At 44.5% G+C, this 22,835-nt stretch overlaps 2 protein-coding genes across 10 annotated transcripts in view; one reads left to right on the top strand and one right to left on the bottom strand.

Moving 5' to 3' along the window:
* The first annotated feature begins 13 nt into the window (after positions 1–13).
* On the top strand, positions 14–12,425 carry TEX51 (testis expressed 51). Of its 3 annotated transcripts, XM_034419569.3 has the most exons (7): positions 14–227; positions 1,042–1,116; positions 4,005–4,094; positions 7,988–8,005; positions 9,372–9,461; positions 10,709–10,778; positions 12,108–12,425. In XM_034419569.3, the coding sequence occupies exons 1-7, from the start codon at positions 17–19 to the stop codon at positions 12,394–12,396; spliced, it is 843 nt and encodes a 280-aa protein (XP_034275460.1). In that variant the 5' UTR covers positions 14–16; the 3' UTR covers positions 12,397–12,425. The 3 variants fall into 3 exon arrangements, with proteins under 3 accessions (XP_034275460.1, XP_034275462.1, XP_034275461.1); XM_034419571.3 differs by lacking the exon at positions 4,005–4,094; XM_034419570.3 differs by lacking the exon at positions 9,372–9,461.
* Positions 12,426–14,632: 2,207 nt separating this feature from the next.
* Positions 14,633–22,835, bottom strand: part of EPN1 (epsin 1) — a 30,122-nt gene continuing 21,919 nt past the window's right edge. For 4 of the 7 annotated variants that reach the window (XM_087891823.1, XM_087891825.1, XM_087891824.1 and 1 more), the window contains 5 exons: positions 21,959–22,217; positions 19,883–20,050; positions 19,611–19,709; positions 18,725–18,967; positions 14,633–16,952 (listed from right to left, as the gene is read on the bottom strand). In XM_087891823.1, the coding sequence (XP_087747949.1) occupies positions 16,609–16,952; positions 18,725–18,967; positions 19,611–19,709; positions 19,883–20,050; positions 21,959–22,217 (1,113 nt within the window). In that variant the 3' untranslated portion in view covers positions 14,633–16,608. The remainder of the gene's footprint in view (positions 16,953–18,724; positions 18,968–19,610; positions 19,710–19,882; positions 20,051–21,958; positions 22,218–22,835) is intronic. The other 3 variants (XM_087891827.1, XM_087891828.1, XM_087891829.1) reach the window with 2 other exon arrangements.

Here is a 22,835-nt window from a genome sequence, read left to right as displayed (position 1 = left end):
ATGATTTCTGGTTCTCATGGCTACAGCCTCTCTGCTCGGATTACTTCTATGGGCTGCCCCCGTGAAACTGGCTGGTACCTGCCTCCGTTGCTGGCCAGATGCTGCTGCATATTTTATTTACGATGCTAACTTGCTGCTGCAAAAGGATTCAGCAGCCTCTGATCAGCTGGGGACACTTTTCCTGGGAAATGTTAAAGAGCTTGCTTCGTATGGCAGTGGATATTTGGGTATATAAAATTAAGGGAAGAATTGAGCAGGGTTGCCTCTGATAGGAACTTCTGATGTGTGTGAAATGCCCATTTCTGAATCACAGACTGTGCCTAGCTGAGACACAAACTCTGTTTTTGATGTCTGTTTTGTGCTAGAGCCTGAATTTGAGAAAATTATTGGTGATTTCAGTAAAAATGTGTATGACTTGGAAAAAAAAAAGAAACAAGTTTTCATTTTTAAAAGCGTAACACAAAATCTGTTTGCTAATTCACTCCAATGAAGGACTCAGGCAGGGAATGCTTCATGAAGAACCATTGCTCTATGCATATTCCAGATGTTCGAAAATGCATTCTTTGAAATTGGCAACAAAACAAAACAAACATCCCAAAGCTTTTCATGTGCCTCAGATGATCTGGGCGTGTCATAGAAAATATTGAAAACTCTCTGCAATGATTGAGAAAACAGGGACCCTTTTCAGATAAAATAAAACAGAAAAAGATCTCTCCGTTAAATATATAATCCTACATGGATGCAAAGTATGTTTGTGTTAGTTTAGTTCTGGGTGTAGCATGAGTGAATAATACACAAGTTGAATGACCTTCATCAGCTTGGCATCCTTTAATGTGTTTGGCCATGCTGGCTGAGAATACTAGTAGGCATTGCAATCCTAGTGATTTTTAAGAGTGTTAAATTGGAAAATGCTCCATCAAGTAGTAGGATAAGTTCTTAGTTAGTCCTGGTCACTTTTGACAGAGTGGAAGAGTGCGCTTGGAAGATCTGATAAAACAAGTTTCCACAAATATAATCTTGTGTGTCTCTTTCTGTCTGCAGAACGAGAACATATGGAACGGGAGGCTGGCAATCTCTTTCATCATCTCGAACTAATTATACAGAAAAGTCAAACAAGTAGGAACTGAATTATCATTTTCCTTCTACAAATTGCTTGTGATCTCATGCTATTATAGTATCTCCTAACACAGTGATGGCAAATCTTTTCAGCACTGGGTGCACAAACTGGAACATGCATGCATGTATGTGCGTGCGCTGGAGCACCAGAAACCCAAAGACCAGCTGGCCGGTGCACGCATGCCTGTTTTTTGGCCATTTTCAGGTCGTTTTGGGGCCATTTTCAGGCTCAAAAAATGGCATTTGTGCACCAGAAACCAGAAGAGCAACTGGTGATGGCGTGCATACCCACAGAGGGGACTCTGTGTGCCACCTCTGGCACACATGCCATAGGTTCGTCATCACAGTCCTAACACACGGCTGTCTGGGGAATTCTGGGAGTTGAAGTCCACACATCTTACAGTTGCCAAGGTTGAAAAACATCGCCTAACATCTTCTGACTGTCAAGAAATGTGTCTCTGTTTCAAGAAAATTAATTTGGTATTTCATATATTTTTCTTCAATCAGAAGTATACAAGTCCATCCTGTGTGCAGCTATCCCCAAGAGTCTCCAGTCATGTAACTAAAATATACTGTAGTAACAAAATGGCCTGGTTTTCAAGATTTGAGGAGCTTTTACAGCTAGTCCTCCACTGATGTCTGATCACTCAGAGGTCATTCAAACTTACAATGCCTGCCCTGCCCTCTCCCCTCAGAATGCATGTAATTGCATTCTGAGCATTCGACAACTGGCCCTCATTTATGGCCATTTGTAGCATCCCACGGTTATGTGACCATAATTTACGTTTTTTGTCAAAAACCAGCATTCACTTCTGGTTTCCAGCAAAAAGCACCTGTTGCGGACAATGAATTTACTTAACAACCACAGCATTCACTTAACAACTATCATGTTCGTTTTACAACCAGCATACCTACTTAATGACCACTACTACAAAAAAGGTTATAATATCAGGCATTGTTATGTGACTTGTTTAACAACTGGCATGATTTAATGACTGTAATTCCAGGCTCCACAATCACAGTTGTAAGTTGAGGACTACTTGTAAAAGAATGGGAATAAGTTGCCACTGAGAGATCTACAGCCATCCTCACTCTTAAATCTCACTCTAACATAGATTTATATATTTTGCTCATCAGAATGGAGATTATCCATTCTGGCGAGCAAAATATATAAATCTGTGTTAGGGTGAGAATGGAGATTATCCATTCTGGAGCCATTGCTGAATGTCCCCTTTTGGTCTTTCAAAAAGTGAAGATACTTAATTATGGCTTCCAACTCTTAAATATTATTCATCCCTTAATTAAACTCATACACAATGTTCATTTTTTTTGGTGGGCAAAATTTTAACAAATGCAATTAAGAATTCTGTAGAAATTCGCAGTCATCCAAGTCATGGTTGTCCCAAAAGTGCTTTTTTCAGGAGGCAACTGGATTTTCTTGTTCTTTCTTTGAAGACATCTCATTTCTCATCCAAGAAGCTTCTTCAGCTCTGACAGGATAGTGGGGAATGGAAGGATTTATATTCCTTGCAGACAGCTGGTCATTTGCATCCTTTTAGAGCAGTGATGGCTAACCTTTTCCGGACCGAGAGCCCGAAACAGGGGTGGGTTCTACTTACCTTTACTACCGGTTCGCACAGGGCCGCACGCTCTTCTGCGCTTGCGCAGAAGCGTTTTGGTGACATCGGGGTCGGTGGATGGGGCCTCACACCGGTTTTACTACCCCACATGCGCGGCAGAGACCTGATGACAAGATGGCTGGTGGGAGGCGCCCATGGTGGAGCTGAACTGGGGCAACAGCTCGCATGCCCACAGAGAGGGCACTACATGCCACCTGTGGCACGCGTGCCATAGGTTCGCCATCATGGTTTTAGGATCCTTGAAGCACTTGGAGGTTTATCTGTGTCCTTAGGGCCACCTGAGTAGTGCTCCTGGTTCCTGTAGTCTACAATTTTTCCTCTGGAAATCCATTCCTACTCCCACACCATTCAAAGGATGTTCATTCCAAATTGTATAGCTAAAAGTCAACTTTCAGAACCAGGAGAGCTACTCAGGTGACCTTAAGGATATAGATAAACTTCCAAATGCTTCAACGACCCTCTAAAAGAATGGAAATGATCAGCTGTCTGCAAGGAATATAAACCCCTCCATTCCCCACCATCCAGTCAGAGCTGAAGAAGCTCCTTGGATGAGAAGTGAAATGTCTTCAAAAGAAAAAACAAGAAAGTCCAGTTGCCTCCTGAAAAAGCACCTTTGGGACAATTAAGAATTGTATTAATAACAAACCAATGCAATTAAGAATTACATTGAATTCTCATTCCAGTTAGAATTTTAGATCTTCTAGATCAGGAGTGATCAAATTCCAACCACTACTTTGTTAATCTAAGCAAAACATTAATTGCCTCCTATCACAGGTAATTTATTAATGAAAAATCAAATTGTCCTTTCAAGAAATTGTAATAAACTCTTGTAGAATGTAGAGGTAAAAGGTCGTGGTGCCAGGCTGAGTGCAGCACACACCTTGGCTCAGACGCTATGAATCTTGCCTGCTTGTATGATCTCATTCTGGCTCTGATCTGCATTATCTCACCTTGCCTTCTTCACCAGGATGATGGCATCTTAAGAGGGGGGTGAATAGTTTCTACCAATTAAAACACTGTTGCTGGTTTGCCTTTTCTGCTTGTAAAAAACTATATAAAAAAGCAATGAACGCTGCGAAGGGGAGAGAGATATCTTCGCACAGAGCAAATGCCTGGACCCTGATTTCTACGGTAGAAGACTTGATTTATCCATTGTTTGCACTACGTTCCCACAGTCTGAAGCAGCTGCTCCTTCCTCTATATCTCAAAAGTCTTGGCCTCTGTTGTCCCCTTTCTTTATACCAAAAGATCATGAAGTCCTGATGAAGGAGGCAGAGATGGAAAAAGCAGACTTTATCAAGCGTTTGGAAGAAGCATCTAATCTTTTTGTGAAGGAAAGTAGGTGCCTTTTCTTTTTCCTCCTCACAAATTCTTCCATTTCTGTTCATTCAGAAAGCAGTCACAACAGAGGTGTTATTCAGCTAGTTTGGACCAGTTCACCTGAACCAGTAGCGGAAATTGCGGGTGGGGGCTCTATGCCATCTTATTTAGGCACATTTTTGAGGCTAGGTGCATGCGCGGATGGCACGCGAGCTAGCAAAATACATGCATGGAAGGCTGGGTGCATGCATGGATGGGGCATGTGTGAGCGGAATAAGCGAACACGCGCGTGCGCTCACATTTGCAAACCGGTAGAGAGGGTAAGTGAAGACCACCCCTGAGTCACATCCTGAGTCAGATCATTGATCCTTCTAATAGAAAACTATCATCATGGGAAGAACAAGTTTTTTAAAACATTAGTCAAGCTACAAGATCTAGCTTGTACAAGATCTTCGAGAATACAGATGACTGCAAGATGGATAAAATAGATCCCTTATGATACCCATTCTTTGCATCAACTCAGCTCTGAGGGGAAATTGTTTTTAAAGCTTTTGAGGAATTAAAACATTTGCATTTGTGCTTCTTGGTAGGATGCTCAACTGAAGATCTTGTTACTCAGCAGAGTTAGTCCAGATGCAATTACTGCATATGAAATTCCAGTGTAGTTTGATGAGAGCCAGTTTGATCTAGTGCAGTGATGGGTAACCTTTTTGCTGTTGCATGCCAAAAGTGGGGATCATTTGGCGGGGTCACACTCACGTGTGCCCATACCCATAATGCAATGCCTCCCCCCCGCACTACCCCCGCTTTTGGCACGTGATGGCCCGGTGGGTCCGGTAGACCCATTTTTCGCCCTCCCCAGGCTCCAGAGGCTTTCTTGGAGCCTGGGGAGGGTGAAAACGGCCCATTTCCCGACTTCAGGTGGGCCCGGAAGGCCCAAAAATTAGCTGGCCGGCGCACATATGCACGTTGGAGCTGAGTAGGGCAATGCTCATGTGCCCACAGATATGGTTCCACGTGCCACCTGTGGCACCCGTTCCATAGGTTCGGCATCACAGGTCTAGTGGTTAAGGCAGGACTAGAATGCCAGTCCCTCTCTCTCAGCCCAACTCACCTCACAAGGTTGTTGTGAGGAATCCAGGAGAAATGATTATTGGTTATGTTTGCTGCTATGGGTTATTTATAAAAATAAAGGCAAGGTATAAGCAAACAAACAAATAATAGTTTGCAGTTCTGGAGGAATTATCTATGGCTCTAAGGTCAACACCTTCTCAATAGGTTGTTTATCAATAAACAGAATTGCTTTTAATTCTGTGGTCCTGTTGGTCTTCTGTCCCAGGATAATGTTGCAGGATCCAATCTAAGTCGGTCACTGGTACCAGAGATTTATTTTTCAAAGTTTTCAGACTTGTGCTGGAGCCCATCCTCAGGGAACTTCTCCCTCTCCAGAATGTGTGCACTGGGCTGTTCTATGCATACTATTTATGTGGTACTTGGTTTTGTGTTGCTTTTAGAGAATCCCAAAGATGCTTTTTTCAAGAGGCAACTGCACTTTCTGGTTTTTCTTTGAAGGCTGTTCAACAGCCCTCTCTCAACAGAAGGGGCGGGATAGACATCATCTATCTCCAATCTACAACACAGTCCTTTCAACAGTTCCAAGAAGGCTCCACACCTATTTTGCACCACTCAGGTGACCCTGATGACACAGATAAACTTCCAGGTGACCTTAAAAACCTGCTAAAAGAATGCAAATGACCAGCTTTCTGCAAGGAGTATAAATCCTTCCATTCCCCACCATCCAGTCAGAGCGGAAGAAACTTCTTGGATGAGAAGCAAAAATCAGAAAGTCCAGTTGCCTCTTGAAAAAAGCACCTTTGGGACAACCATGACTGAGAATCTCCATAGGCATTTAGACTAGACTAGACTAGACTAGGAATAGGAAACCCTAACCAGTTCAGACAAATGGTTATCCAACATCTTCTTAAAAAATTCCAGTGTTGGAGCATTCACAACTTCTGGTTGCTTTTAGAGAAGTTCCTGAGAATGGGCTTCAGCACGAGTCCAAAAGCTTGGTGGTGGTCCTGGCGACTGACTCAGATTGGATCTTGGCCTTCTACTAGTGGTGAAATCCAATTTTTTTTACTACCGGTTCTGTGGGTGTGGCTTGGTAGGGTGGCAGGGGAAGGATACTGCAAAATCTCCATTCCCACCTCACTCTGGGGCCAGCCAGAGTGGTTCTTTGCTGGTTCTCTGAACGGCTCAAAATTTCTGCTACTGGTTCTCCAGAACTGTCAGAACCTGCTGGATTTCACCCCTGCCTTCTACTGTCATTATATGTATTTGTGGTTTTTATTCATTTGAATACCAACATGATTAAAAAAAACAAAACAATGTATGGCAGGAATGTTGTCTTTCTGCCGCCATATAGTGGCCACTTGGAATGTGATAGCTCAGATCTGATAGCCTTACAGAGTTTCCCCCCTCTGCCTCAACCTAGAGCTGTGATGGCGAACCTTTGGCACGCATGCCACACGTGGCACACAGAGCCCTCTCTGCCATCACCCCAGCCCAGTTCCACCATGCGTGCGCGCATGCCTCCTGCTGGCCAGCTGGTCTTTGGGTCTGCCGCTTGTGCCCCGTTTTGGGCCTGGAAGGCCTCCTGCACCAACCTGGAAGCCAAAATGGGGCATGTGGGGGAAAGGTACGGCGTATGTATGTGGGGGTGGGGCGCATGCACAGGGGGTGCTCGTATTGCATTTTGGGGGTTCATGCATGCACGCATGTGCTTTGGGCATTTGGCACCAAAAAGGTTAACCATCACTGCCCTAGAGCTTTTCCAGTTGTGATTCCCAACAATACAAAAAATGTGTCTGACCTCAAAAGTAGCTGTTTGGGAATAGAAAAGTCTCTTTTGTGGCCAGTTTTGACTGACTTTATGGGCATATGAAGGGAAATGTTTGAATCTTCCAGGTTTTTTTTTTCTTGTTAATGTTTACATTGGAGTTGAGTTGATCAACCCTTCAAAAAATTGAATTGTCCTTTTTAAATCAGGATAAGTAGCCACTGCACAGAAGAATCTAATGTTTCTTAGGATACGGTTAAGCTAATTTAAAAAGTCCCCCATTCTCCGAAAAGATCAAATTAGACATTAGAACCAGAGAAATACTTTATCTCACTGTTCTGTTCAGAACAGAAAAAGTTCCTTCTGGAGGAATGAATAGGATTCAAGAAACAATATTTGTCTTAAGGAAGTTGATTTAATTTTTTCATTGACAACTCCCTTCTCCGAATCAAGAAGCCACATACATTGTATAAAACTTGTGAAACAGCCTTTTTCTGTTTGGCTAGCTTGAAAAATAAATACAAAGCCAGTTGTTTAGGAAAATTAAAATAGAAGCAGTATATGTGATGGCTAGAAGAGTTGGCAGTGGACTATTCAGTTGCAGTCCACATATCTTAAAGTTGATAAAGGTTGAGAAATACTGATTTAGAGCAATGGAACATGCCAACAGAGCAGTGGTGGGTTTTAAATTGTTTTTACTACTGGTTCTGTGGACGTGGCTTGGTGGACGTGGCATGTCTTGGTGGGCGTGGCTTGGTGGTGTGGAAGGGGAAGGATACTGTAAAATCTCCATTCTCACCCCATTCCAGGGGCAGAATACTGCAAAAGCCCCATTTCCTCCCGATCAGCTGGGACTTGGGAGGCAGAGAATAGATGGGGACGGGGCCAGTCAGAATTTTTACTACTGGTTCTCCAGACTACTCAAAATTTCCGCTACCGGTTCTCCAGAACTGGTCAGAACCTGCTAAAACCCACCTCTGCAACAGAGACAACTTAAGATGAGTGAAAGAAATTTGCTGGAATTCATTCTCTGATGCTCATCCCTTCTCTCCATTTTATGTCTTCACAGTCTGCAGTTTTTCCTGTGGTGAGTCCATCTGCCTAAACAGGCCTCCTGGCCTAAGAAAGCCCTTTTCAAAAGAACTTCTCTATGATCCTGTCTGTGAATCTTCACCTGTTAATAACGGTGGGGTACATTGGTTCCTCTTAACTGCAAAATGAACTCTACTCTACAGAGCAAGGCAGGGCAATCTCTCCAGCAGCCATCCTGATGGGGCTGAAATCCCATTGGTGGAGAATCAAAAATTGTTCAGCCTCCATACTCTGGGGAAAAAGCAGAATTCTTATTTGAAATAAACCTAACAGTGTTCCCCCACCCCCAATATTTCCAAAAGTGTTGGACAACTCACACAAGTCCTCATAGGAGCTGAGAATTAAGGGAACTAATATCCCAGACTTATGGAGACATTTTACAAATGTAGTGATGTCTATAACAGGACCATAGGCTGAGCACTTAAGCCAGGTAGGTCTACATCTGTTCTCCACCTCTTTATTCACGGTCTCTAGAGTTGAAATTTGTCGGCAAATCTGTGAATAACAGCAGCACATTTTTCTTTTCTTCCCCACCCCCGTTAAAATTTGGCAAAATGGATGTCTGAATCTTTTAAGGAACGCCCCTAATTCAGTTTCTAGAACACTTAAAAAAGAGGGGCAAAGGTCCAGAAATGCCTGCCCCAGCCACTTCAGGTTTGTGATCAAGTTATGGCTACCATCCACTTGGACTTCTAGTGTCCAAAACAACAGAGAAAGGGAAGTGTACTCCAAAATGTTTTAAATTAATGGGACAAGGATTCAAAGACGGGACAGGACAACAATTCTAGACTGACTGGGTCAATTTTATCTGGACTTCTAAAGGCAAAACAGATAATGTGCTGATTAAATTCACTGAATTTAATTCAGTGAATTAAATTCACTGGATGAATTTGCTGGGTGCAGACCCCGAGCAAATCCACTGCAGTCAGCAAAGCTTCAGTACGTAATTACCGTAAAACCCCATTGATTTCAATAAATCTATTCTAAATATAATTAAATCTAGACCTAAAACATAATCATCTTTGGATGTGATTTGAATTATTTCAGATATACTGGTAATAGCAGACTAGGGGTTTTTCTCCCTAATCAATCACATTTAGGTTTAAGTTTCAATCATGCCATCCGTGGTTTGAACCTGATGTTCATCCAGAAACTCATGCTGGGACTCAAAAATTATAATAACTGTTTTCCTTTTGCAAAGGGTGGGTGCCCATTTCATGCGCACTAAAGCATGACTTGTATTATTGTTTAACTTAATCTTCTACTTGTAGATAGGGCAAGTCTGGCTGAGAACATGGGTGTTTATGTTGCACAGGATATGGAGGGTCGATCTAACAGCATCTCCTCCATCACATCCACAGGCCAATCACGGTTTCGACCTTATGAAGTGGCACAATGCAGAAACTGCCAAATTCTCAAGGCTTCTTGCTATGACCTCAGAATATGCGCAGGTGATTGTCTTTTGCCACCTCTTTCCCCTTATTCCCTAACTTCTCCATCTCTCTTTGCTTCTGCTGAAACAAATTGCACACATAAAATATGCAAATGGTGGGCTAGACATCTAAGAAACCCATAAATTCAGAATCTCTCTGCGATAAGGAGGGAAATAGCAGCAAGGGGAAGATATATCGACCTATTTGTGACTCATAAAAAAAAGCTGCTTTAAAACGCAGAGTTTTTGGTCTCTGTGGTTACATGATAAAACCTAAGGTTTTTGAGATCACAGAGAGATCAGGCTATTAAACTAGTTAGGCAGCCTCAGTTAGATCAGGGGTCTCCAACCTTGGCAACTTTAAGCCTGGCCGACTTCAACTCCCAGAATTCCCCAGCCAGCTTTGCTGGGGAATTCTGGGAGTTGAAGTCGGCCAGGCTTAAAGTTGCCAAGGTTGGAGACCCTTGAGTTAGATTGCTCTTCAGCTTACATGTTACATCCATTTCACAACATTGCTGTGGAATTAATACAGACATGGAGAGGAAAAGTAGAAATAATTCTTAATGGAATAGGATAAAAATTACAACAAAGCTTCTCCTTCTTCCCTCACCAATGCACAGAATTATTTCACCCACTTGGACCGGACTCCTTATCAAGGGAGTCTTAACTTAGCTCTTTAACTTTCACTTGCTCGCTTCTAAGAAAAGAAGGAAAATTGATTCAATAACATAACTGTATCAATAACTGCAGGCTACTTCTGCTGATTGCCGGCTGTAGTCACCGGCTCAAGGTTGACTCAGCCTTCCATCCTTCCAAGGTCGGTAAAATGAGGACCCAGATTATTGGGGGCAATACACTGACTCTGTAAACCACTTAGAGAGAGCTGTAAAGCACTGTGAAGCAGTAGATAAGTCTAAGTGCTATTGCTATTGCTTGTTTTTGGCAATATGTGTGGAAAATCCCCCCTTTCAGAATTATTGAATCCTTTAACTGAATCAGGCATACCCCTGAATCCCTCACCTGGCTGCAATCCTGCCAAGAAACCTGTGTCTGCAGGATCATAAATCTCCCATAAAGAAAACTGCCATGTTCTAATACTTAAGGAAAAGCTACCGATCTTCATAATGTTAATGCTTTGGCCATACTACAGTGAGCTTCTTGACTGGAAAAGTTTCAAAAACTGAAGTGCTAGAGATATATTTATTTCATTAGAGATATTAATAGAACAATTCCAGGTTTCTATTTTGGCATTTCCCTTTTCTCCAGGACCCAACATTGTTGCAGCCGTGTTGATAAGTCTTACAGTCTTGCTGGGGGTACTGGGAGTTGCGATGTGGTGAGTTGCTTAGCATTTGCAGAATCAGATAATGGCAGAATTAGAAGGATCATTTTAGGCTATTGAACCCAACCTTATTGCTCAGCACAGATATTAAGTCAATGCATCCTGAGCAGATGTTTGCTTGGACAATCCAGCAAACAATGCACATTACCTCTCAGCTTAATAGATTCAATTATTGATCATTCTTGCCTCTACATTCAGAAATTTGCTTTCTTACAACCTTAGTATTCCATTTTCGTTCTCCTGTAATACATTTCAAGGTATTTCCAAAGCCCTATCTTATTTCATCCGTTCCCCCCCCGCCAAAAAAATCTCAAGGATTAATATACCCAGTTCCTTCCATTTTTCCTTGTAGGATTTAACTTTTGTTGCATTCTCTGAACCCAGGGGTTTGAACCCTTCTTAATGTGCAAGACCAAGATCTGGGCTCCATTCTCCATTCTGGTGGGGATTCACCCATACTTATCATTGTGTGCATTGTGTACGTGGGTAAATCGGTTTATTGCAAATTGACATCGTCCAGCTGTTGGGAATGTTACACTTGGGTGCTAAGTTGGAAGAAACTCATGCAGAATACCAATTGCTCTGAGCCTGGGGAAATGAGGCACTAGAATTGCCTAATGTTTTGAGAGTGAGCTATGGGTTCAATGAATGTCTGATGAGATCTGAACACTTCCATGATTTGGTAGTCCTTGGGTTGCAATGGGAATCGACACTGGAATTTTCATCACAAAGTGGCGCAGTCATAAAGTGTGACATCACCTAACTGCATTGCTTAGCATCAAAAATGCAGGATCACATGGGTTGTTAAGCAAGGACCTGACCTGACCTGACTGCAAGGACTAGGGGGGTACTATGGAGTGTGGGTGAGTCCCACAGGGAAGTGGGTGGGTAGGTGCTGTGGCTGGGCACTACAGAGCATAGGCAGGCAACAAAGTGGCAGGAATGGGAGCAACTTGAGACTTCTTGGCAGCTTCTTCTTGACTTTGCTTAGGGAAGCTGGCAAGGAAAGTCACAAGTGGCAATTACATAATTACAGGACAGTGCAAAATATTATAATTGCAAGGTGATTGCCAAGTGCCTGAATCGTGGTATTTGACCTTGGGGACACTGCAACAGGCCCAACTTCATGGACTGCAAATCCCCACTGTCTTAACTTTGAGTGGCTGCTGAACTAGTGGTCATAACCCAAGGAATACCTGTAGCACTTTTGGCCATGTGATGGGACCATGTCCATGAACCTGACAGTACTTTTGCTGTTCAATTTCACTCATGGCCGAGAATGGAGCAATTTAAGGCTGCACTCACAATTCCTCCGTGCTGCAGGTATTGCTGTCGTAAAAAGACATCAGAAGAAACTGAATCACAAGATGAAGATGACGATGATAAAGACAATGAAGATGATAGTTCAGGAACTTCAGAAGGCTCAGAAAAATCAGAAGAGGCTGCCCTAACTACTTCAGTACCATACTATTCAAACCCCCCTGAAACCGACATGCCCAGTCCTCCAGAATTCGACGTGCCCAGTCCTCCAGAATTCGACATGCCCAGTCCTCCAGAATACGACATGCCCAATCCTCCAGAATACGACATCCCAAGTCCTCCTAACTTCTAATGATGCCCAAAATTAAATGGTTTACAGTAGGAAAGTAAGTGGAATTATTTATCCTTACTCTGCAACATCTTTCCAGCTGCAGCTTCACAGAGGTGTGTAAGTCAGGGTAGCTTCAGAGAACCCACACATTTCAGATGGAAAATTCAATCATGAATCAGAAACTAATTAAGGGCAGATTGAGCCAAGAATACAGAGTGACTTAATCTTTCAATCATGTACACCTGCTTGGCTCAGGATTTTAGGGCTACCATGATACCTTCCTATAACAAGATAATTTAAGATCCATGCTACGTGAACAAAACTCTTTTCATTTCTTCATATCTCCAGGTAGTTTGAAGACTTCGGTCTGAAAATACAACTCTTGTCATTCCCAGCTGGCTCTCCCAGCCATGGGTAATGGTCTTGAAGGTAATTAGGTTGATAATGGCTGGCCCATGTAATATATATACAGGTATTCCCCGATTTACAACCATTATTGAGCCCAAAATTTCTGTCACTGAGTGAGACGGTTGTTAAGTGAGTTTTGCCCTTTATCTTTCTGTCATAGTTAAGTGAATTACTGCAGTTAATAACAGAATTGTAAAGTGAATTTGACTTCCCCATTGACTTTGCTTTTCAGTTTGCAAAAGGTGATTATGTGACCTCAGGACACCGCAACGGTCATAAATAGGAGTCAGTTACCAAGTGTCTGAATTTTGATCATGTGACCATGGGGATGCTGCAGTGGTTGTGTGAGAAATGGTCATAAGTAACTTTTTTCAATGCCGCTGTAACTTCGAATGGTCATTAAATGAACTGTTGAGCGCTACCTGTATAGCATACAAGTAAACCCCACATGCAGGTAGTCCTTATCTTTTGACCATAAATGGACCCGGTCTATTACTGTCATGAGTCAGATCCCATGAAAAGACCTGTTTTATGACCTTTTTTATGGTAGTTGAGTTTCATTGAGCACGTAATGGCCTTGAGCGATCTATGAATTTATCCATGGAGATTTATAAATAAGAGCTTATAGTTTAGCATGTTGTATGAACCCTATCAGCTTATAATTAAACGATCATTCCAAGTGTATCTTGGTGCCTGCAATAGAAGCATTTCTGCAATGCTCTTTATTTTCAGGAATAAGTTTTTGCAAAAGGGAAAAAAAAAAACCCCCAAACAGAAATAGCAATAAAAAATTGCCAGAACTTGTCTGGCAGTCTGCATGACATCTGGAAGCATGTTTTGCTTTGATTAGACCTTTCACGCTGGTCCTCCTAAATCAAGATACAGGTAGCCCTCACCTTATGACTGTCATGGAGCCTGTTTATTACGGTCTTAGTAAAACAGGTTGGTCATATGACCAACTTTGATATTACCACCTTTTCTGTGGCAGTTGCTAAGCAAACACCATGGTCACTAAATGAAGCAATGATTTGCTGTGAGCATAGTTTTCCCGAAAACCAGAACTAAGTGTCAGTTTTTGGCAAAGCCATTGTAAACGGCAGCCCTGTGGCCAAGAGAGGCCACAAGCGACCATAAATGCAACCCAATCGCCTGACGTTGAGTCATGTGACTGCAGGGGTGGGTGGATAATGACTATCACAAATCCTGGCTGTAAATCAAGGACTATCTGTAGATTTTTCTTTTTCTTTTGGAAGGAGGCTGTGCTTCTGCTTTGTTTGTAAGGAGAGGACAAGCAGGACAAGCAGTTTGCAAGGAGAGGACAGCTTTGTATCCTCGTCACTTGTGCAGCCACACAACCTTGGCTTAACCAGCCTCTTTCCTTGCTTCCCCCACCCACCCCAAACCCAAGAATTTGGTAAGGAACACAAAGGGGAAGAGTAATTCAGGAGGGGCTCACTGCTTGTCAAACACACAACATGCTTAGTTGGGCTGTTCTCTAGATCTCCTGGACTCCTGACTGCCATCCAGGGAAGCCTTGTGATGGGAAGGGCCAGTCGCAGTGCTCAGAATGCAGTTTTGCAGGCTAACTCTGCTGACTGCCAACAGTTCGATCCTCACCGGCTCAAGGTAGATTCAGCCTTCCATCCTTCTGAGGTCAGTAAAATGAGGACCCAGATTGTTTGGGGGTGGGGGGCGATATGCTGACTTTGTAAACTGCTTAAGAGAGGGCTGTAAAGCACTGTGAAGCGGTACTTAAGTCTAAGGGTTACTGCTATTGCTAAATGAAGCAGCCCAACGCTCCCTCCGCGGCCCATTTCCCTACAAAGCAAATCTCAAAGGGGCCAAAGCCTTTGGATGCCATAGAAGAATTTCCATTTATTACATTTCAGTAATAGCATTTTTTTTTCTGAAGCATACCAGAATTGATCAGGAACCTGGGAGGGGGAAATGGAGGCAGGGGGACTCAGCCAAGGGGGAGGGTCACACACAGCTAAATCACTCCCCACCCCCAACAAATGACACAATGATTCAAATATACTGATATCGGGGGAGGGGGGGGAGAAATCAACCCCAGCATGATGGGAGGGGTGGGGCATAGGAAACACATTCAAAGAATTTATTTGACGGGGGAGAAAAGAAAGGCAGAACAGATTGTCCTGGGTGCTAACGAGTGCCCCTCCCCAGCATCAAAGAGGAATTTAGAAAAGCAGCAACACATACACATACGCACACACTCACAAACACACACAGCCATGACTCCCTTCCCCCAAAAGCTGCTGCTGCTGTAGAAGGGATAAAAGTGACCACCCAACATCTCCTGTCCCTCCCTCTGCTCCCCCCACCAGTCCGAAGAAGATTCGAGGCTCTTTCGCAGTTGCGCTGGTTGAAGCACAGGTCTCTGGTCTGGCTGTGCATCTGAGAAACGGCACTTTTCTGGTGGGTCACAGGGTGTCCAACCCCCAAAGACACGGAAGGACGCTGCCACACAGGCCGTGTCTGGAAGGCCACTGGGCCAGAGGCAGGAAGAGCTTCTCCAACTCTGCTGGCCACCAAGCCCCACTGTTTCCGGTAGATTCCTTGTGCTCCTTGGTTGAGTCGGCCATGGCCCACAGACCAGGGCAGAGAATTTTAGATCCTGATGTTCCAAAATCCACAGCAGGGGCTTCTGTCTTTCAGGCCTTCCAAGACATGGGCCAAGAAAGCCTTTCAAGTCCAGTTGTGGTCCAGCGTGGGAGGTTTTGCCTTTAAAGCCTTTCTATAGCATCTGAGAAGGCCCGGCCTTCAACGGCTTCCAGATTCCCCTTCACAGTAGGTTGTGTTGAGTGTTTCAAGGTCCTCCCCACCGTTGACCCACTCAATATGTTAGCAAGATCCTGCATTTCTTGCAAAAGGATATTTTTTTCGGGGTCCAACGTTTGGAGAAAGAAGGTGTTTGAGGGGTCGGGGGCCTAGGAGCAACGACTTAGTTCTGGTCTCTGGCATTAAGTTAGTGGCATCTCTCTTGATCCTAAGAACAGAGGGAGATGTATTCTAAGGTGTCAATTGTTCCTGTTACCCCCCCCCCCCACACACACCACCTCCTACTTCCTCAAGGGGGGAAAAAAATCCCAAAAAACCAGAAAAAGTGGTCCCAGCTAGGAGGTTGTGGGGAGAGAGGGAGGTAGAAGAAGATGCAACAAACATTCAGAAGGGAAGGAAGGGGAGTATCTAAGGAAAAAAAACACATTAATTTTAAAGGTTGGGTCTTCATTTCCCAAAATAATTTCATGTGGAACATCACAGAGGTAGGGAGTTAGCAATTTCCCTTTCTTCTATCCTTTAACACAGGAGAAGACAGAGATTGATGAACAAAAAAAACAAAACAAAACAAAAATCAATATTCCAAATCTGCCATTACCTCCCAAATTTGGATAGGTACTCCCCAAACACAAAAAAAAAGGGGGGGGAGAGGGTTCAAAGATCACTTTTAAGGAACAGCCCCCCCCCTTCCCCCAGTTCTGCTTCTGTGAGTAGATTCCTCCCCATTGAATTAGTCACTGGGTGTGGCCACTGTGGCTCCCTCGACTTTGGTAGTAGAAACGGATCCTTCCAGGTCCGCGCAGAGCGGGCCTGGGGAAAAAGGGGAAACCAATTTGCAGAAAGACTCTGCTGACCTCCCAACATGGGGGTGGAGGGCCTGCAAGGACTTAGGTCCCTCCCTTTCCTTCCACCCCAATCCAGTTGCCCCTGCTCGGTGGCTGCTGTCAGAGGGGCCCCACTGCCAATGGGGAACAAAGGGCAAAAGGGGATGTTTGGGTGGTCAACACCGGGCCAAAGGTCCCCCAGTTATAGCAAAAAGGGGTTGGTGCTCCCCAGGGTGGAGGCCGAAGTGCTGCTGGGAACAACGCCGGCAGGGGGCAGGTTCTGTGGGGGCAGCCCCATGGCAGGGAGCCCCAGAGGTGGAACGGCCCCCAAGGGCTGCACCGCCACCATGGGGGAAACGGAGGCTAAGGGCATCCCAGGAGCCATGGGGGATACGGAGACCATTGGAGCTGTGGCAGGAAACGCTGGTGGTGCTGGCTGGGACAACGGAAGTACTGGACTGACACGGAGCTGATTGAGTGACAGTGGAGTGGCTGCTGCTGCCTGGAATGGATTGGTGGCCGAGGCAGATGGGGCGGGAGCTGAACCTGCAGCAGGCAAGAAGACAGAAAAGAAAGGATGATTATAGAGATGCTCAGAGGGCCTCCTTTGAGCCTAAAAACCCCAAAGGTCTGGCTATTGGGGGAGTTGCTTAAGCCTGGCAGAAGTCCACACGTCTTCAAGTTGCCAAGGCTGAGGAACACTGTTCTAACGCATCCTCTAGAAATGTATTTCTCAATCCCTTGAAGATGTGTGGACTTCAACTCCCAGAATTCCTGAGGCAGCATACTGGCTGGACTATTCTGGAAGTTGAAGTCCACATATTGTTGCCAAGCCTGCGAAACACCGTTCTAGAAGGTTCTACCTGTCAGTCTGGCCCTGCTTAGTGCCAGCAAACTCTGTTCTATGAATAAACCTTCAAATAGTTTTCCCCAAATGGGCACCCATTGAGATAAAAGAAATTTCTACCTTTCTAGTCTTACAACCTTTATTTCCTACCGATCATTTTCAAGGGTGTCAAACTGGCGGCCCGCAGGCCAGATGCATCAGCACAGGCCACGCCCACCCCAGCTCTCCAAAGGCAAAAAACGTCGGGATACATCAGGTGATGCAATCAAGTTTGACACCTGTGCTTCAGATGCTCAATATGACACGCATGGAGTTATTCATTTTATAGCCACAGCAACCCTTTGAAGTAGGCGAGATTGAGGGACCGTGACTGATTCAGTTATCCAGTAGAGTGGATAACTTTAGCCCTAAAGTGAAGTGGGAAGTTGAATCTTGGTCTCCACAGACAAAACATGAACCACTACTCTGAAATACTTTTGGCAATCACACCCCATAATTCTCACGCCAGCTGAGAACAATGGGGGGGTTGCTAATTTAACATTTTGTCAGACAGTCAAATTGGGATAAAGCTGTTTCAAAAAAGAATTTTTATTTTATTTATTTGTATCCCTCCTTTATTATTTTTACAAATAACTCAAGGCTGCGAGCATATCCAATACACCTTCTTCCTATTTTCCCCATAACAACATCCCTGTGAGGTGTGTAGGGCTGAGAGACCATGAGTCACTCACAGCCGACTTTCATGCCTAAAGTGGGACTATAATTCAAAGTCTCCCAGTGATTGGCCCAAAGTTACCCAACTGTCTTTCATGGCTAAGGCAAGACTTGAACTCACAGTCTCTTGCTTTCCACCCTGGTGCCTTAACCACTAGACCAAACTGGCTAGTCCGATTTCAGTGTTGTTTATACAGGTAGTCTTCAACTTACAACAGTTTCTTTAGTGACTGTTCAAAGTTACAACGGCACTGAAAAGTGACTTATGACCATTTTTCACACTTACGACCATTACAGCATCCCCATGGTCACGTGATTTACATTCAAATGCTTGACAATTTGTTCATAATTATGATGGTTGCAATGTCCCAGGGTCATGTGATCACATTTTGCGAACTTCTGACGAGCAAAGTCAGTGGGGAAGCCAAATTCACTTAACAAATCATGTTACTAATTTAACAACTGCGGTGATTCACTTAAGAAAAAAAGGTGTAAAGTGGGAGAAAACGCACTTAAAAAATTTCTCACTTAGCAATGTAAGTTCTGGGCTCAATTCTGGTCGTAAGTCGAGGGTTATCTATAATGAATTCAGACAAGGATGATTCCTTTTGATTTCTATCCCAGTGAAATCAGTGCAATGGAACAGATTTCCTGCACCTCAAACCAAGTTTGATTCTCCTTGAGCACAGCAATGAGTAGGAGCCCTTTTTAATTGCCCTAACCCGCCCCCGACATCCCAAAGCATACAAACCCTTACCAGGGGGGAGGAAAGGGTTCGAAGCCTTGGTGCTGCTGGATGGAGCAGAAGGTTTGCTGACCAGAGAGTCCAGATCGACGAGGGCTGCGTTGGGACCCAGGAAAGATTCAGGGGTTTTACGCATTGGCTTGCAGGTCTCTGGCAGTGACCCAGCCATGGCAGCCATATCAAAAGCATTGGGGCTGTCCTTGCCACTGCCAGCCTGAGAGACAGGGACCTCCCCTGCTAAGAGGGACAGTTCACCTGTGGAACAAGAAATGAGAGGGAGAAAGAGAGAGAGAGAGGAGGTGTGTGAGGGAGGAGTAAAAATCCAGAAGCACAGAGAATATGGATGGAAAACGCAGATTCCATTTTAGACAGGGCAGTTCGTTGAGTATGTAAGAAGTTGTGCTTGGTTTATGGCTGTCCAGAATCATTTTGCCCTCATTCCCAAAACCACAAACAACCCTCCCTTCCCCAGATTTTAGGGTTGGATTTTTTTGTTAAAGTATTAAATTATTTCCCCATCTCTTTCAAACTACACGCAAGAATATAAAGTTTGGAAAGCCAATGTCCAAACAAGATTAGAGGATATAGGGAGGGAGAGAATCAAAGGGAGGAGCATGCAAATTCTGTACCATGCCAGGGGAGCTAGAGGTCATCTGGTCCCCAAACCATTGGCCTGGATAGGTTAGAGGGAAGGGCGGTTAGAGCTGTGGTTCCCAAGTATGGCAAACCTGAAGATGCGCGGAGTTCAATTCACAGAATTCCCCAGCCAGCCATGGGGAATTCTGGGAGTTGAAATCCACACATCTTCAAGCTGCCAAGGTTGAAAAACACACTGGGGTGGAGCATTAGGAACCATGCCTAGGAAAGGGAAGAGGGGAGGGGGGAAAGCAAGGCTGACCTGTGCTGCTTCCAGATTTGGGCAGTGCTGGGCGCAGGCTGTCAAAATCAGAGAATTCATCCCTGTCCCCGTCATCAAACTGCTCAAAGCCTCTGGCAGCTGGGAGAGGAATAGGGCACAAGAGGGAGGATGGGGCAAAAGGATTAGCTGGGAGCAGGAAGAGGCCCTGAATTAGGAGTCCTTCCCCTTCAGCTGACCCAGTGAGAAACACCGCCCCTCCCCCTCCCTTTCTCCCAGCACCTGGTCCCCAAACCCCTACTGCTCATCCTTACCTGACATGCCGTTAGTGCTTGGCTTAGAAGGGGAAGCCCCCCAGGGATCTGAAAAAGTGGACGCTGGAGCCCAAGGATCAGGAGCAGGTTGTCCTTGGGATGTGGGAGCCGTGCCGGATGACCATGGGTCTGTGGGTGTTGCTGTGGTAGGCCCCACAGAAGTCCCACCTGGGAAGAAAATGAACCATGCCAGAGATGGAATTCGAGAACAGCCTGTCCAGCAGTGATGGTGGGTTTAGATCCGAATGGACAAGGAAAACACAGCAGGGTTTTGAGGGGTGAGGTGGCCAAAATGATGCTCGATCACTGGAAGCTTTTAAGAAGAGAGTGAATGGACATTTTTCCAGAATATGTAGGGCTCCTGCTTGGGCAAACAGAGGTCTGAACTAGAAGACCTTCCAGATCTCTTCTAACTCTGTTATTCTGCATTCTGTATGGCAATCGGGGAGAAAATGCTTTCCATTGGTGAAGGACCTTCAAACTCGAGCAAAGGAAACGGCCTTCCCCGTTAGATAGATTGCTGAATCTATCTCAGCCTCCTGACTGAGGCTCACAGAAAAGAAAAAGCAGTAATTGAAATTAAGCCAAAATGGCTTCCAAAAGGTGAGTGGTCCCCTGAACCTTTTGGAGTTTTGGGAAGGTGGGAACAAGCATGTGGACAAGATACCTAGCAGATATTGTGCACTTGGATTTTCAAAAAGCAGTCACCGAGGGTCTTGAGCAGGAATCTTCCAACGTGGCCACTTGAAGACTTGTGGACTTCAATTCCCAGAATTCCATAAGTCTTCTGGGAATTGAAGTCCATAAGTCTTCAAGTTGACAGATTTGGAGACCCCCTGATCTTGAGCAAAATCAGCTGCCATGGGCTAAAACTGTAAATACACTCAGGGACTGGGAGCTGGTTAAAAAAATAAAATAAGTAGTAAGAATAAATGGACAATTCTCAGTTGTGCAAAGCATCTGCCCTCCAGCAACATGTGTTGGGAGCAACACTTTTTATTTGATATTCTGGTGATCTGGAACCTGGGCTAAGCATTGAAGTGGCTCTGTTCGCTGATGACCGCAAACCGTTCAGAGATTGGTGTTAAATCAAGAGGTTTCAAAGGATTCCCATTTTGGAGACATATGGGCTTTCAAACAGCAAATGCAGTTAAATGTAATTAAATTAAAGGGATGTGTGTTGGCATAAAATATATTTGTTAAAGAGGCCTGAACAGGCAATGACTGACCAGGAAAAGAATCTTGGGGGTCACCGTGGATAGCTTGATTTAAAAAATAATAATAATCCAGCATGAGCCAGCTCTAAAAAAAGAGAAATTTCATGTTCCACTTCTCATCCAAGAAGCTTCTTCAGCTCTGACTGGATGGGGAATGGAGGGATTTATATTCCTTGAAGGTAGTTGGTCATTTGCATCCTTTTAGAGGGTCTTTGAAGCACTTGAAGGTTTATCTATATCCTCAAGGTCACCTGAGTAGCTCTCCTGGTTCTTGTAGTCTGCAATTTTTCCTCTGGAAATCCATTCCTACTCCCATACCTTTCAAAGGGTGTTCATCCCAAATTGTATAGCTAAAAGTCAACTTTTAGAACCAGGAGAGTTACTCAGGTGACCCTGAGGACGCAGATAAACTTCCAAGTGCTTCAACAACTCTCTAAAAGGATGCAGATTATCACCAGCTGGATGCAAGGAATATAAATCCTTCCATTCCCCACTATCCTGTCAGAGCTGAAGAAGCTTCTTGGATGAGAAGTGAAACGTCTTCAAAAGAAAAACAAAACCCACCAAGAAAATCCAGTTGCTTCCTGAAAAAGCACCTTTGGGACATATACCGTAGTTACCTACCCCTGCTCCACACTCTTTTCTCTACGCTCCACTGAGGAGCTCATAGCAGAGGAGACAGCTGTCATAAACACTCCTCCATAGGTCTTATGAATTGCAATGGGACCCCATGTTGCCCACCCCTTCCTCTTAAAAGATCTTTTCAGAAGAGGAACCCCACACAAGTACATCATCATTACGAAGTAATGATGATGAAGAATGTTTCAAGCATCTGATCCTGCCCAGATTTCGATCTTACCTTCGGCCTTCCAGGGGTCAGCGCTGGCAGCTGGCGGGGCTCCCCAGGGGTCCGAGGGGGGTGCAGGAGGTGCTGCGGAAGTTCCCCATGGATCTCCTGCAGGGGCTGCTCCAGGAGCAGGGGGTCCCCATGGGTCCGTACGAGCTGTGGGTAGAACTATGGCGGCGCCACCCCAAGGGTCAGCAGGAGGAGGCTGAGTGCCCCACGGATCAGCAGGTGGTGGAGCAGTGAAGACATCAGCAAGGTCCATCAAGGATGACTGGGTGATAGAGAAGGCAACAAAGATTGTAATGGGAAAGAGAAAAATTATAGCGCATCTTCACTGTTTCATTTAACATCCAGCGGTTTCTTCCCTTTCCCTGGTCTAGAGCAGGGTGTCAAACGCGCAACCCGCAGGCCGGATACATCATGTGCTGGCCATGCCCACCCCCGGTTTAGCAAAGGGGGAAAAAGTCACGAAACGTCACATGACCACGTGATGCCACGAGTTTGACACCCGTGATCTAGACTGGAGCATCCTGCTGGAATGTAGTTAGAAATGTGGACTAGGACTAGTGAGCCAAGGCACAGATTCACACTCAACCATAAATGTAGACCTATATATAAAAGTCTTATATATATTTGCTGATGCTCTATTTAAACCGTTAATGATTTTTTTCTGCTGTGTTGCTATGATTGTTGATTTTAATGTTTTTTTAATGCTCTGTTTTTATGCTGTGAGCTGCCAAGAGTCGTTGGATACAAGATGAGTGGTAAATAAATTTCATAAACAAACAAACAAACTTATATTTGTGTTTGTAGATACTGCATTTTATTAGTGTTGTATATCAGTTATTGCATGACCTCTCTATGACAAATAAATAAATAAATAAACAAA

The sequence above is a fragment of the Pantherophis guttatus genome, chromosome 4 (assembly GCF_059756535.1).
Source record: "Pantherophis guttatus breed Tessera chromosome 4, ASM5975653v1, whole genome shotgun sequence".
Lineage (NCBI taxonomy): Eukaryota > Metazoa > Chordata > Lepidosauria > Squamata > Colubridae > Pantherophis > Pantherophis guttatus.
Note: the sequence above shows the minus strand (reverse complement) of the source record. Positions and strands in the feature narration are given on the sequence as shown.

What these genes read in the sequence shown, in the direction of transcription:
- TEX51 (XM_034419569.3), top strand. Translation starts at nt 17, where the DNA reads ATGGCTACAGCCTCTCTGCTCGGATTACTTCTATGGGCTGCCCCCGTG. An exon ending in TATACAGAAAAGTCAAACAA is followed by an intron (nt 1,117 to 4,004) that starts GTAGGAACTGAA and finishes TTATACCAAAAG; the next exon opens with ATCATGAAGTCCTGATGAAG. An exon ending in GTACTGGGAGTTGCGATGTG is followed by an intron (nt 10,779 to 12,107) that starts GTGAGTTGCTTA and finishes TCCGTGCTGCAG; the next exon opens with GTATTGCTGTCGTAAAAAGA.